The following is a 15,539-nucleotide window of genomic DNA, read 5'->3' on the forward strand; positions in this document are numbered from 1 at the left end:
GGCAGGGGTGGGATCTGGGCATTTTGAGTGTCTGTTCAGTATTCAAGGTCTAATATGCATGAGGATGTAAAAGTTGGCTTGAAGTCAGGTGTAAATAATGGTGAATACATTGTACTTATAGTCCATAAAGAGGCTGTTTGACCTCATTAGTCTGTGCTGGTGTTTTATGGTCCACAGTCTCCTCCCACCCCTCTTCATCTCACCCTCTCACCATGTCCTTCTATTCCTTTCTACCTCGTGTGTTTATCAGCTTCCTCTTAAATGTATCTATACTATTCACCTCAATCACTCCCTGCTCTCTGTTGTAGTATGTGCCACGCTCTGGCTGAAGAGGTTTCTCCTGAATCCTTAGATTTCTGGCTCCCGGTCTCACCCAAAAGTGGAAAAATCTTCTCCACGTCTACCCTATCAAACGTAACCATAATGTTAAAGACCTCCTATTAGGTCAACCCCTCCATTCTCTCTTTTCTAGAGAGTAGCTCCTGAGCCTGTTGAGTTCTATCCCAACCCACAAACCTGCCCAAAACATTAAAGTTAAAATCAGAACAAGAACAGAATTACCTGGAAAAACTCAGCAGGTCTGGCAGCATCGGTGGAGAAGAAAAGAGTCGACGTTTCGAGTCCTCATGACCCTTCAACAGAACTGAGTATAGTTAGGAGAGGGGTGAAATATAAGTTTTTTGTTTTTAAAGTTAAAATCAGGAGCTGTAGAGACTCTACAAAAGTGCAGGACGCAGCTCCTTCACCTTTCCCAAAAAAAAAATAATCAAAAGTAAAGTTTGTTGATTATATTGTTTTTTTTAAAGCATGCCTTGGTCTAGATGTGGGGCATATTGAATGGACAATGTTTGTTGTATTTATCAATCAGAGTTCAGGTGTCAGCGAGAAGGAAGTGGAACAAAAATCCAGAGCTGAGTCCAACTTGGCAGTCACGGGTCCCCAGGTGAACCTGCAAGGCTGGTTGGGGTGGGGGGTGGTGGGTGGCATTTAAAAGACCCATGGTTTTTATATCAAGTGCGTTACACCTGTTCAGGATCCACTTGCAGTTTTTTTTTGTTCCCAACTGCCACCCGGTACAAATCATGTGCCGTCTGTCCATTTTTGCACAATTATATACCACAGAAGGAGGCCGTTTGGCCCATTTGTGCCTCTTCCAGCTCTTTGAAAGATTAGGCCCACTGCCCTGCTCTTCTCCTATAGTCCTGCAGCTTTTTCCTTTTTAAGAATTTATTCAACTCCCTTTTGGAAGCTCCTATTGAATTTACCTCCACCAGCCTCTTAGACAGCACGTTCCAGATCATCATAACTCACGATTTTTATTTATATATTTTTTTAAAAAGCCTTATCCCTTCTGTTTTGTTTTGCCAAGCATCTTAGGTTCTTAGAAGAGGGTTATCTGTTTTGGTCAGCAGTGAGGGACAGGAGGATGTGACTGTCAGTGAGGCAGGTAAAGGGTCTGAGCCGCCAGTAGTGGAGGACCCTCAGACTTCGCAGTTGTCCAACTGGTTTGAGGTGCTCACAACCTGTGTGGACGAAAGCGAGGCCTGCAAGGTGGATGAGCTGGCTGGCTACAGCATCATGGTATAGGAAGCTGTTCAAGCGGGTGGAGCAAAAAAGAATGTCATGATAATAGGGGACAGTAAAGTCAGGGGGATAGACACCGTTCTCTGCAGCCAAGAGTGGGAATCCAGAATCCTGCGTTGCCCAGTGTCAGGGTTTGGGATAAAAACAAAAAACTGCGGATGCTGGAAATCCAAAACAAAAACAGAAATACCTGGAAAAACTCAGCAGGTCTGGCAGCATCGGCGGAGAAGAACAAAGTTGACGTTTCGAGTCCTCATGACCCTTCAACAGTTCTGTTGAAGGGTCATGAGGACTCGCAACGTCAACTTTGTTCTTCTCCGCCGATGCCGCCAGACCTGCTGAGTTTTTCCAGGTATTTCTGTCAGGGTTTGGGACATCTGCTCAGGACTGGAGAGGAACTTGCAGTGGGAGGGGAAGAATCCAATCGTCGTGGTCCATGTAGGTACCAATGACGGGCAGGACGAGGAAAGAGGTTCTGCATAGCCAGTATGGAGCTAGGCACAAAATTAAAAAGCAGAACCTCAAAGGTGGTAATCTCTGGATTATTACCTGAGTCATGTGCAAATTGGCGTAAAATTAGAGACACGAATGTGTGGCTCAAAAACTGATGCGGGAGAAGTGAGTTCTGGTTGGTGGGGCAATGGCATCATATTAGGGAAAGTGGGGGCTGTACTGTTGGGACGTTCTACACCTGAACCATGCTCGGACCAGTGTTCTAGCGAGCTGCATAACTAGGAAGGTGGAGAGGGTTTTTAAACTAAATGGTGGCGGCAAGGGATCAAATTTGGGCAGATGTGGTAAATCAAGGAGTAGAGACAAGGCAACAGAGACAGGTATTAATATGGGAACTGACAGAACAGATTGTGACTGAAAGGGACAGAAGAGTAAATCAGATGAGGCTAGAGGTTACAAAAATAAAAGGACAAAACTAAAGGCTCTGCATCTGAATGCATGTAGCATTTAAAACAAAACAGATGAGCACAACTAGAAATAAGTAAGTACAATCTGATAGCCACTACAGAGACATGACTACAGGATGACATGGATTAGGGTCTGAATATTGAAGGGTATATGACATTTAGGAAGGAGGGGAAGCTAGGAAAAGGTGGAGGGGTGGCCCTATTCATTCAGGATGGTATTAGCACATTAGTGAGTGATGATATAAATTCAGGAAACCAAGTGGTTTGGTTAGAGATGAAAAATGATTAAGACAAAGAAGTCACTTATGGGAATGGTGTACCCTTAACAGTAAGCACATGGTATTGCGCAATGAGATGAGATAAATTAATGACCTCATAGTGAAGGTGCCTCTAGATAGCAATGATCATAATATGATTGAATTTTATATGCAGTTTGAGGGAGAGAACAGTGGGTCTAAAATTAGTATTTTAAACTTGAATCAGGACAATTATGAGGGATGAAAGCAGAATGCAACTAAAGTGAACTGGCAAATTAGGTTAATGGATAAGTCAATAGAGATGCAGTCACAAACATTTAAGGGGGTATTTCGGAATATACGAATAGATGCATTCCAATGGGAAGAAAAATCCAAGGGGAGGACCCATCATTCATCGATGAAAAAAAGTTAAAGATGGTATCAAACTTAAAGAAAAAGCATTTAATTGGATGGCTGGACAGAATATTAAAAAAACAGCAGAGGATGACTATAACATTAAGGAGGGTATGAGAGAAAGCTAGTTAGAAATATAAAGACAGGTAGTAAGAGTTTCTAAAGATGTTTAAAAACAATTAACAAAGTGAGCGTGGGTGCTATAGTGAGTCTGGGGAATTAATAATGGAAATAAGGAGATGGCAGATAAATTGAGCCTGTATTTTGCATGTATTTTGCATATTATACAGAGTACAAGTTCCAAAAATGGGTGTAAATCAGGAAATGGGAGGGAGGAGCTTGAGAAAATTACAATCACCAGGGAAGTGGTACTTAGCACAAGTCCCTGGGTCCCTGATGGACTTCAGCCTAGAGTCTTAAAAGAAGTGGCTAGTGAGACAGTTAATGCGTTGCTTTTAATTTTCCAAAATTCCCTAGATTCGGGGAAGGTTCCATGTAGATTGGGAAATAGCAAATGTAACTCCTTTATTCAAAAAGGGAGGAGGTTAGAAAGCAGGTAACTACAGGCTAGTTAACACCGGTCATAGGGAAAATGTTAGAAGCTTTTATTAAAGACGTTATAGCCGGGCACTTAGGAAAAATTCAAGGTAGCCAGGCAAAGTGAAAGGGGTATCATGTTTAACCAATTTATTGGAGTTCTTTGAAGAAGTAACACGTGCTGTGGATAAAGGGGATCCAGGGAATGTACTGTACTCTGATTTCCAGAAGGCATTTGATAAGGTCAAAGGTTATTGCTGAAAATAAAAGCTCATGGTGTAGGGGGTATCACGTTGGCATGGATAGGAGATTGGTTAGCTAACAGAAAACAGTAGGTATAAACAGGTCATTTTCTGGCTGGCAAAATCTAACGAGTGGAGTGCCACAGAGATCAGCGCTGGGGCCTCAACTTTTTACAATTTACATATAAATGACTTTGATGAAGGGACCGAAGGTATGGTTGCTAAATTTGCTGATTGCACAAAGATAGGTAGAAAGTAAGTTGTGAAGAGGACACCAAGAGGCTACAAAGGGATATAGCTGGGTTAAGTGAGTGGGCAAAGACCTGGCAATTGGGGTATAATATGGGCACGTGTGAAATTGTCCATTTTGCAGGAAGAATAAAAAAAAAAGAAGCATATTGTCTAATTGGTGAAAGATTGCCGATCTCTGAGATGCAGAGGGGTCTGTGTTGCCCATTTTAAGATAAGAGGGTCGTGAGTCTTTGGAACTCTCTTCATCAAAAGTGGGTGGAAGGGAAGTCTTTGATTATTTTGAAGGCAGAGGTGGATAGATTTTTGATGGCAAGGGGGTGAAAGATTATCAGAGGAGATGGGAGTGTGGAGTTGAGGTTACAATCAGAGCACAATCTTATTGAATGGCAGAGCAGGCTCGAGGGGCCAAGTGACCTCCTGCTCTTCATTTGTGTTATTGTACATGTTCTCGCATCTTAATAGTACAAGGACCACAGACCACAGACAGCACGTTGCAGTGATATCCCATCGTGTGCAAGCTACGCTTTGAACAAGCTTCATCTTGTCTTGATTTATTAACCAACAGAGCATTTTAGTTCCGCATAGAAATGATAAAAGCTCCCCTTTGATCTCTTTCTCCGTGAGAACCTAATAAATGGTGAGGTTTTCTGGCCTCTGAGGGCCTTTGAATCTAACCCCATCTCTCCTCTCTCTCTTGTCTCAGCCACTGTGTTCCTGGAGTTTTGGAAACGGAGACGAGCAGTTATTGCTTATGACTGGGATTTGATTGACTGGGAAGAGGAGGAGGTTAGTGATGAGTAACTAAAACCTGAAGAGCTGTCAATCGCATGTTCTAAACTTGACTGTGCTTGAGGGAAGCCAAATACTTTTAAAGATGTAGAAATCAGCAGCTCCAGTGGTCAATGGAATTAAGTTATGATGTTTACTGGTTCCCCCTCAGGAAAGCTGATTGGCTCAAACGTCCGATTAATTAAAATCACAGAATCGCTTGATGATCAAAACGGTCAGAACTGATCAGCTTTCAGCCATGGTTCAGCCAGCAGCTCTTTCTCTTCTTGCTGAGTCAGAAGGTTGTGGGTTCAAGACCCATTTCAGAGGCTTGAGTATATCACAGCACCAGCGCTGAGGGAGTGCTGTGCTGTTGGTGTGGGCAGCAAAGGACAGCGCCAGGGTGGGTTATGCCTGGGGAGCACCATTGGCGGGGAGGAGTGGCACTGACAGAGCGTCACATTGTCGGCGGGGGCAGTGCTGGGGCATGTCGTGCTGTCGGCGGGGAGGGAGCAATGCCAGGGGAGTGCCGCACTGTCGGCGAGGATGGGGCAGAACCAGGGGAGTGCTGCACTGTCGGCGGGGAGGGAGCAATGCCAGGGGAGTGCTGCACTGTCGGTGAGGAGGGGGCAGAGCCAGGGGAGTGCCGCACTGTCGGCGGGGAGGGAGCAATGCCAGGGGAGTGCTGCACTGTCGGCGAGGAGGGGGCAGAGCCAGGGGAGTGCAGCACTGTCAGCGAGGAGGGGGCAGAGCCAGGGGAGTGCAGCACTGTCAGCGAGGAGGGGGCAGAGCCAGGGGAGTGCAGCACTGTCGGCGAGGAGGGGGCAGAGCCAGGGGAGTGCCGCACTGTCAGCGAGGAGGGGGCAGAGCCAGGGGAGTGCAGCACTGTCAGCGAGGAGGGGGCAGAGCCAGGGGAGTGCAGCACTGTCAGCGAGGAGGGGGCAGAGCCAGGGGAGTGCAGCACTGTCAGCGAGGAGGGGGCAGAGCCAGGGGAGTGCAGCACTGTCGGCGAGGAGGGGGCAGAGCCAGGGGAGTGCAGCACTGTCAGCGAGGAGGGGGCAGAGCCAGGGGAGTGCAGCACTGTCAGCGAGGAGGGGGCAGAGCCAGGGGAGTGCAGCACTGTCGGCGAGGAGGGGGCAGAGCCAGGGGAGTGCAGCACTGTCAGAGGGGAGGGGGCAGAGCCGGGGGAGTGCAGCACTGTCAGCGAGGAGGGGGCAGAGCCGGGTGAGTGCCGCACTGTCGGCGAGGAGGGGGCAGAGCCAGGGGAGTGCAGCACTGTCGGCGAGGAGGGGGCAGAGCCAGGGGAGTGCAGCACTGTCAGCGAGGAGGGGGCAGAGCCAGGGGAGTGCAGCACTGTCGGCGAGGAGGGGGCAGAGCCAGGGGAGTGCTGCACTGTCGGCGAGGAGGGGGCAGAGCCAGGGGAGTGCAGCACTGTCAGCGAGGAGGGGGCAGAGCCAGGGGGGTGCAGCACTGTCGGCGAGGAGGGGGCAGAGCCAGGGGAGTGCAGCACTGTCGGCGAGGAGGGGGCAGAGCCAGGGGAGTGCAGCACTGTCGGCGAGGAGGGGGCAGAGCCAGGGGAGTGCAGCACTGTCGGCGAGGAGGGGGCAGAGCCAGGGGAGTGCAGCACTGTCGGCGAGGAGGGGGCAGAGCCAGGGGAGTGCAGCACTGTCGGCGAGGAGGGGGCAGAGCCAGGGGAGTGCAGCACTGTCGGCGAGGAGGGGGCAGAGCCAGGGGAGTGCCGCACTGTCGGCGAGGAGGGGGCAGAGCCAGGGGAGTGCCGCACTGTCGGCGAGGAGGGGGCAGAGCCAGGGGAGTGCCGCACTGTCAGCGGGGCGGTTCTGTGCAGTTGGAGGGGATCAGGGCCACACAGGTCAGGAATTCCAGCTGAGTTTTTACCCTATTGCAGAGTCTGAGCCAACAGGGGATATAGAAATGGGAAATGTTTATCTCTCTCCTGCAGGAAGAAATCCGGCCCCAGTTTGAAGCGAAGTATTCCAAGGAGGAGCGGATGAATCCCATATCTGGAAAACCAGAGCCTTATCAAGCTTTCACAGACAAATGCAGCAGAATCATTGTATCAGCTTCTGGAATATTCTTCATGGTTAGTCAATTACATAACATCGGCTTATACAGAATAAACTCCAGAGGAAAGGCCGTTCAGCCCACAAGCCCCTGCTCTGCCTGTGTCTCCTCCCAATTCCATCTGCTTCATCTCAGCCTTTCAGCCTATCCTCCCATCCCCTTTTCTCTCATGTACTCGTCTGAGAATATCAAAGCCTGTCATAGCGGATTCCACCTCCTAGCCACTCTCTGGGTAAAGACATTTCTCCTCGTGTTCCTACTGGATTAATTAGTAACTCTCTCTCTTGTGTTTAGGTTTTGGATTCTCCCGCTAGTGGAAACACTTTCTCCAGGTCTACCCTGTCCATACCATTCATAATTTTAAAGACCTCGATCAGCTCTTTTCTCAAGCGGAGAGCTCTGATTTGTTTCATCTTTCCCGGCAGCGCAAACCTCTTCCGTTCTGGCCCCATTCTTGTTGATCTTTGCACTCTCTCCAGGGTTCTTGGTCCTTTTTTTTACAGTTTGGAGACATGTGAGAGATGGTGGCCGAGATGGTGACATAGTGGGCCAATAATTCAGAGGCCCAGGTCAGTGCTCTTGGGACATGGGGTTAAATCCCACCATGGCAGCTGGTGGAATTTTAAATTCCAATTGATAAATCTGGAATTGTAAGGCCAATCTCAGTCTTGGTGACCATCAATTATCATAAAAGCCCTTCTGCTTCACTAATGTCCTTTTTTTATGGAAGGAAATCTGCCATCTTTACCCGGTCTGGTCTACGTGTGACTCCAGACCCACAGCAATGTGGTTGACTTTTAACTGCCCTCTGGAATGGCCGAGCAAGCCACCCAGTTCAAGGGCAATTAGGGATGGGCAACAAATCATGGCCTTGCCAGTGACGCCCACATCCCATGAAAGAATAAAGAAAAATAGCTACGCGAGTGCCTGAGGCTATCATTGTGTGGCCTGTGAGGCACAGGTTTCCAAAGTGTTGGCTGCTTAGACAGTCCTCCTCTCTGCCATGTGCCGTTAACATTAATTCTAGCTAATCCTTCAGCAGGATGACATGAAGAGATTGTTTATGCTAGACCCATCATTCACCATGTTGACTGCGTTGGCAGGATTTAAATCTCTAATGCATTTTCTGTTTTTATTTTTTAAGAGCAGCGACTGAATCTATCAACAAAATTGGGTTATCAATAACTTAACTCGTGGACAACGAGTTCAGAATTTGACTAATTCCTGATGCAGTTGAAAGTGTATAAATGTCTTTCTCTGCGCTAGTTTATAGGAATAGTCATTCTTCCTAATGCAATCAAACAGGCTAAAATAATTCTTTTTGACCTGAGGATACGTAGGGATGTGCCATGTCAGTGGAAGGACAACCAGAAAGTTCCGAAATTGAAAATGCTAGCTTTAGTGTGTGAGTAATAAGACATGACATGTGGTGAGTGGAGTGTGTCTGGGGAGGAACGTGTGACCTTGAGCCTATGGGTCCCAAAGCTCTCCTTCACTGGGGGCTTTCTCTCACTATCGTGGCTGAGTTTGTTGCAGACTCATTGATAGAGATTGAGCGCTGTGATTGGTCAATGGAATGTGAGTGTCGCTGGCAAGGTTGGTATTTATTGGCCATCCCAGTTGCCCCTTGTGAAGGTGGCGATGAGCTGCCTTCATGAACACTGCTGCAGTCAGGTGGTGAAGGTGCTGTGGTGTTGGGGAGGGAATTCCAGCACTCTGACCCACTAATTGGAAAGTGGCTAATGGTTTCCCCCAAGCAATGAATCAGACCCCACCTTTTCCTTTTCAATTGAGACTGATAACGTTTCAGCTAATTGATTTTAAATTTGACAACCTGTCTCTGAATTCCTTCTCTTTAGATCTGTGTGGTGATTGCTGCTGTTTTTGGAATCGTCATTTATCGGGTGGTGACTGTGAGCATTTTTGCTGCATTCGAGTGGGCTCTAATTAGGAATAACTCTCAGCTTGCTACAACAGGAACTGCAGTCTGCATCAACTTCTGCATCATCATGCTTCTGAACGTGGTAAACTTTCTTAGTCTGGACAAGAGATGCTAATGTTATTTTAATTGCATTTGAACACTCTGTAGGGAAGTTTGTGCTGCACTGCTGTGCTGTGCACCGATCTCATGTCTTGCATTATTTATATATTACCGTCTGGTCATCTCTGTGGAAAAGCATTGCAGTGGTACTTGATGAAATGATTGCAGTGAATGATCTACTTTGGTTTCATAATGGATCCAGATTCCTTTTCATTTAATGAAACCTGTTTTGAGGCTCATCGGAGAGAAATGAAATTGAAGACATCAACCCAGAGGTCAAACAGTTATTTCTAAAATTAAATTGGAACTATGTTTTGTAATTTTTATATTTAATATAGGAATGCTAATCCAGACTAAATCAAAATATCCATCTTGTTGTCACATTGGCGCTACAATTGATCCCTGAGTTGTTGCTTCAATACATCTTTCAATTAACAACATAGCTTGAAAAGGATTTAAGTTAAAGGTGAGGAAAGCCAAGGATAGATCTTTTGTTTTTACTGCTGACAATATTGTGTTATTGAGACAGCAAATCTCTCTTCCTTTCTGAACCTATGTTCTCGTTGGCAAGCTGCCTGTTCAGCAGAACCAGCTGAGACTGCAGAACGCGATTAAATTGATTCAAGGCTCTAGTTTGTAGAACCCAGCAGCCATTCAGCCCATCATGCCTATGCCGGCCCTCTGAGTGTACAGCCCAATTAATGCCACTTCCCTGCCCTTTTTTCCCCTTAGCCCTGCAAATCGTTTCCTTTTCAAGTCTTTATCTAATTCCTTTTTAAAAGTTTATTGCTGAATCTGCATCCACCAACTGGAAATATTTTGTACAGCCACAGAAGCTTTAACATATTGGATCTCTGCTGTCAATTCCAACAGTCCAGGTCTAGCCACGTGCACAGAGTATTGTGGATGTTCTGTTGTAGTTGGCATTGCGGAGTATCAAAGTAAAGGCACTCAACACTTAGTCGTAAGTAAATCAGGCTAATTTTACTACCATACAGAGGAGACCGTCTCTCGCCTGTGCCAGGGAATCGACTCAACTTGCATTCATTCAAAGAGTAAATTTATTGCCACACTTGTTCAGCTAGCTGCCTGTTTCAGCATATAGCTGCCTCTGTTCAATCTATCAGCTCCCAAGGCCTTCTAGCTGTAGCTACTCATTTTGTTCCCTTGTGTTTCACTCCCTTCCCTCGATCCTGTCATGTCCTAAGTTTATCTTGAGCATGACTCTGTCTCATACTTCTCAATAAAAACTTGCAGCTATCAGCTATTCACAGCGTTAGCAGTCCCCAACTTTGATATCATGAAATCCCATGGTTCTGCACTTCAGTTGGCAATGCCTAAATCAATTGTGCATTTTCCAAGGGTTCCGCAGCTCAGATTTCTGTCAGATAGCAATTCCCATTCACTTCTCTTTACCAAAATCCAACACTGGGCGACAGCACTGATTGTGCCCATGAATCCTCTGTGGCTCTCACCTCTAGTGCTGCTGTTGCCAAGTTCATACCCTTACAGCACAGAAAGAGGCCATTTGGCTCATTGTGTCTGTGGTGGAGTGTTGCTGGCACTGATCTTTCCCCGTCACCCTAATTTTTTATTCTCCCCTTCAAGTACATCCTTTTGGGTAGCCCATTCTAGAACATTAAAAATTGGAATTGGCTAAGATTGATGAGATTGCTGGTGACTGACTGACTGACTATTTTGAGTGCGATGCCTGTCCAGCAGATCAACCTTTCTCACAAGTCAGCGGTCAGCCTCCTTTGTCAGCTGGTCATCTCTGCTCCTTACTGACCCTTCCCAATAGCCTTGCTCGAATTGAAGGCTTCAAATGAGGACAGCATGGGATCACTGTCTACTGATTACTCAGTTATAGTTATCATCTTGGACCCTCTCTGCTAGTTTGGCTCACCCTATCTTCCTTCAGAAAGGTGATGGATGTTTACCATCGCAAGGACACAGGTTGTGTTTAAGGCCCCAGAGAGCACATGTCTGAGTGCAGCCCTCATGGAATTCAGATGGATTAAAAACACACCAAAATGAAGGCTGCAGAAAGAACAGTTGGTTCCTCAAACCTGCCTTGGTCTAAATTCTGAACTCCATCCTCCCAACCAGGCAGCCTTGGGGCCTTGGTTTAATACCTCCTCTGAAAAACAGCATCTCCCACAGTGCAGCACTCCCTCAGTACTGCACTGGAGTGTCAGCCTCGATTGTTGGTCTCAAGCCCTGGAGTGGGCCTTGAGCCTGGAACCGTCTCACTCGGGTGAGAGAGCTACCAACTGAGCCACAGCTCTCAAAGACCGGGGTGGGCCTGGTGGTGAGGCTCAGCTGTTCGATTCCAGTGAATTCAAATAATCAAACTTGCTCTGTAGGTTGCTGACTCTCCTGAAGAGTAACACTCCCTAATGCCGAATTTAATCGTGTGTGAGAAACTTTTACCTGTGAACCCTGGGCCTCCCTAGCACAACTAACTTGAGTTACCTATATGCATGGATTGAATCTAATCCTTTCATCGGGTGGGATTTTCCGGTCCCGCACACTTTGGGAATCGTCAAGGATGGAACGAAAATTTGACGGACCAGCAAAAGGTCCATCGACTTCGCGGTGGGTGGGACCGGAAAACGCCGCCCATCATTATTCCGAACGTCAGTCTCGTTAATTTAGACGAGCCAATTGTGAACTTTGTCAGTTGCACTTGTGGTTGAATATCCAATTCCGTGAGGCACCATCCATCCCGCAAAAGAGGTTTAGTGATTATTGATACGGGAAATTTTAACCGGCTACCCTCCCTTAACTGACTCTGAAGGCATAGCAGGGTTCTTGCAGTGGGATTTGTAGCACTATGTTCCCTGGGCTGGGCATTTCGATGATTTTTGGGACTAACTGTAATTTGGTTCTGGGTACCGGATCTCGGGAAGGATGTATTTACCTTGGAGGCCAGATTCACCAGCATAACGCTGGGGCTGAGTGGGTTCAATTGAGGCTATGTTGAAAGGCTAGGCTTGCTTTCCATTGAGTTTAAGAAGCAACCTGGTTGGGGTGTTAAAGATGATTTAAGGATTTGATGGAGTAGACAGGGAGAAACTATTTCCTGTGGCGAGGAGTGTCCAGAACAAGGGGGAAGAAGCACAAAATTAGAGCCAGGCCGTTCAGGGGTGATATAAGGAAAAACTTATTCACACAAAGAATAATGGAAATCTGGGACTATCAACAGAAGCTGTTGAGGGTGGAGGTCAGTTAAAAATGTCAAAAACTGAGATTGATAGATTTTTGTTAGGTAAGGATATTGAGGGATATGTATAAAAGCAAAATATTGTGGATGCTGGAAATCTGAAATAAGAACAGAAAAACTCAGCAGTTCTGACAGCATCTGTGGAGAGAGAAACAGAGTTAACATTTTGAGTCTGTATGACCCTTCTTCAGAGCTGAAGGGCCAGGGATAATTGAGGGATATGGAGTTGAGGTACAGATCTAATTGGCTGGGCAGAACAGGTCGGATGGGCTGAATGGTCTGCTCCTGGTCCTGTGTTCTAGATGATGGGAAAGCAGGTATTGGGGACCTAATGAGGTAACTAAAGAGAAACGTGACAGTTTCCCAAATGATAAGGTGGGGAATCAGCCATTCAACTTCCTAACGAGTGATTCAACACCCTTCAAACAAATTGCAACTTAAATCTTCTCTCTGGTGTCCCTTGCACCCAATGTTTTTATATTGCAAATAACCAGAAATATTTTGCAGTTTGCAATTATAATAATAACAATATATACATGTGTTATATACTCTGGTCGCTTCACGAAACAGGGTGACATCAGTTAGGGGTTTGGGGGAGAGTTGGGGAGAAATGGGTTTTTGTCCCACCCCCTTCAATTGTTTTGAAGTCAGTCAGTGCACCTCTGGAGAACAGCTCCCACTCCCAGAGACCTTCATCTCTTAGCTCAGTCTTCCTACTTGATAAGTCACCCGTTCCTAGCTCGGTCTTGCTACCCGCCAAGTTGGCTTAATCTTTAGTTTCAAGCACCCACCAGCACCGCAGTTGACTAAACACAAACTCTGTGGTTGACTGGGTGAATGAGAAGTGGGGGGGTGGGGAGCTGGCAAAGTGGCTTCCGAAGGGTTTCCTGATACCCTCCACCTGACTTACCCCTTGCGAGTTTGGTTACAACTCATGCTGTTAGCTCAGCGTCATTACTCAATTAAGTAAAACCACATAGTGACGTGGGAAAACTGGCCACAACCAATTTTTATGTCTCGACAATAACTTATTTAAAATATTTATTTTTCAGCTATATGAGAAAGTTGCACTTCTTCTGACCAATTTAGGTAAGTGCTTATGCCTTTCTACTGATGGCGTGTTTCGGGGAAGGTTAATATGCGGGTTAGTGAAATCTCAAAGACCACGAGGTAGAATTAACCATCACCATGGCGATTGGTGGAAAATTAATGGAAATGGATGAGCTTCTCGTGATGAACTCCAGTCAGCTTCCTATCGAGGGCAAACCCCATGGTCTTTGAGGATTTAATGATGATAGAATGATACAGCACAGGAGGGGGGCCATTTGGCCCATCGTTCCTATACCGACTCTTTAAAAGAGCAATCCACTCCCAGTCCCAAAGCCCACCCCTCAGCTCCTTCCCCATTGCAATGCAAATTTTCTCCCCGTGTTTAACCAATTTCCTTTTTTTGAAGGTTATTAATGAATCTACTTCTCCTGCCCTTTTCAGGTAGCGCATTCCAGATCACAACTCGCTGTGTTTAAAAAAAAACCCAGAAAATATTCATCTCCCCTGTCGTTATTTCTAATTAACTTAAATTTTGCATGTCATTTGGATGAAAACTATTACAGAAGTCTTGTGCTGGTTTATTTGTAGATGTTAAACTTGAAAGAGATTCAGACTCAAGCTTGTTGTTACATTCCTAGTTTCAGGTTGTTTAATTTCTCCTATACCTGAGTGTGGTGCATTGCTTTACAGCCAGGAGATTGACATCAAAGCTTTGTGCTGATGTTACCCATGATGTAACCCTGTGTAGATGTGACTGCCACGAGGGTGAATTCCCACTTTATTTACCCACCCCCGCCCGGCACCATCTCACACTCTTAAGAGATGAGAGGGAATGTGAGGGGGAACCTTTTTACACAGGGCGTGGGGATGACCTGGAACTCGCTGCCCACGAGGGGCAGGGTGGGGGGGGGTGGTAAGCGGTGACGATCGATGATTTTAAATTGCAATTGGACGGGCACTTGAAGGAAATTAACCTGCAGGGCTACAGGGATTGAGCGGCTGAGTGCAACTGACTGGATTGCTCCATGGGGAGCCGGCATTGCACTCGATGGGCCGAGTGGCCCCCCTTCTGTGCTGTAAATGACCTCACGCCTCCGCCACTCCCCTCCGCAGCTTGGGCTCCATTCTGTGCCCTTATATGGCAGAGCTAAAATCTTTTTAAGTTTATTGTGTGGGGAATTTGATTTTCTCTTTTGGGTTGTACAGAAGGGGACAATTTAAGAACAATTATTAAATGGAGAAAATGATTTCGCCTTACAAAGTTCATGTGCATTAAGACTGAATGAGACACATGGGCTGTACCTTCCTTAACCACTTTCCAGTATATAGGTATCCAAAAGCCCACGTTTTATCCTAACCTGCCCAGTAGGAATAAATCTTGTCCTTTGTTTTGCACTCTGCCCATTGACTTCATGTGTTTAAAAGAGGGTCCAATCTACCCCCTGGGCAAGTCGGGTTCAAATCGGGTCTTAAATGTATACACATTTAAACAAATGTCTAATTGTTCACGCTCTGAAATGTCCTATGACAGCTAGAGTAATCTAATGCACTATGGCAAGGAAACAGATTTCTGGACTCCAAAGGTGCCAAGGGTTATGGGAAGAGTGCGGGAGTGCGGTGTTGAGATAGAGGGTCAGTCATGATCGTATTGAAGGGCAGAGCGGGCTCGAAGGGCTGAATGACCTTCCTCCCACTCCCATTTTCTATGTTCTTATGGTACGGTGTGGGATTGGGAAAGAGGAGGGTTAGAAGGACGATGGAGGGACTGACACCCCGAATACTTCCTCCTGCTTCTTCGGCCTTTGGTGATGATTTTATCTGAAGTAACTTCCCACGTCTGAGTAATTTATCAAAACAGAAATTCACATTAGGGCATATCTATCAGTATGGAATAGCAGCAGAAGTAGGCCATTCGGCCCCTCGAGTCTGCTCTGCCAAGAAAAGTAAGGATAAGCTCTTTTTCTTTCTGGTGTAAAACCTTCATCAAAAGGTTCCTACAACCTGGGAATAAGGCCTGAATATTTTTGTTCCTCTCTCTCTCTCTCTCTCTCTCTCTCTCTCTTTTACAGAACAGCCTCGGACTGAGTCAGAGTGGGAGAACAGCTTCACGCTAAAAATGTTTTTGTTCCAGTTTGTTAACTTGAACAGCTCCACGTTTTACATAGCGTTTTTCCTGGGCAGGTAAAC

At 46.4% G+C, this 15,539-nt stretch overlaps 1 protein-coding gene across 1 annotated transcript in view; it reads left to right on the plus strand.

The window, feature by feature from the left end:
* LOC144696418 (anoctamin-4) overlaps positions 1-15,539 on the plus strand; it is a 172,675-nt gene that overhangs the window by 126,286 nt on the left and 30,850 nt on the right. The window contains exons 14-18 of the mRNA XM_078567672.1: positions 4,889-4,971; positions 6,914-7,054; positions 8,895-9,059; positions 13,355-13,391; positions 15,422-15,533. Of these exons, the coding sequence (XP_078423798.1) occupies positions 4,889-4,971; positions 6,914-7,054; positions 8,895-9,059; positions 13,355-13,391; positions 15,422-15,533 (538 nt within the window). The remainder of the gene's footprint in view (positions 1-4,888; positions 4,972-6,913; positions 7,055-8,894; positions 9,060-13,354; positions 13,392-15,421; positions 15,534-15,539) is intronic.

Source organism: Cetorhinus maximus, chromosome 22 (genome assembly GCF_964194155.1).
Source record: "Cetorhinus maximus chromosome 22, sCetMax3.hap1.1, whole genome shotgun sequence".
NCBI lineage: Eukaryota > Metazoa > Chordata > Chondrichthyes > Lamniformes > Cetorhinidae > Cetorhinus > Cetorhinus maximus.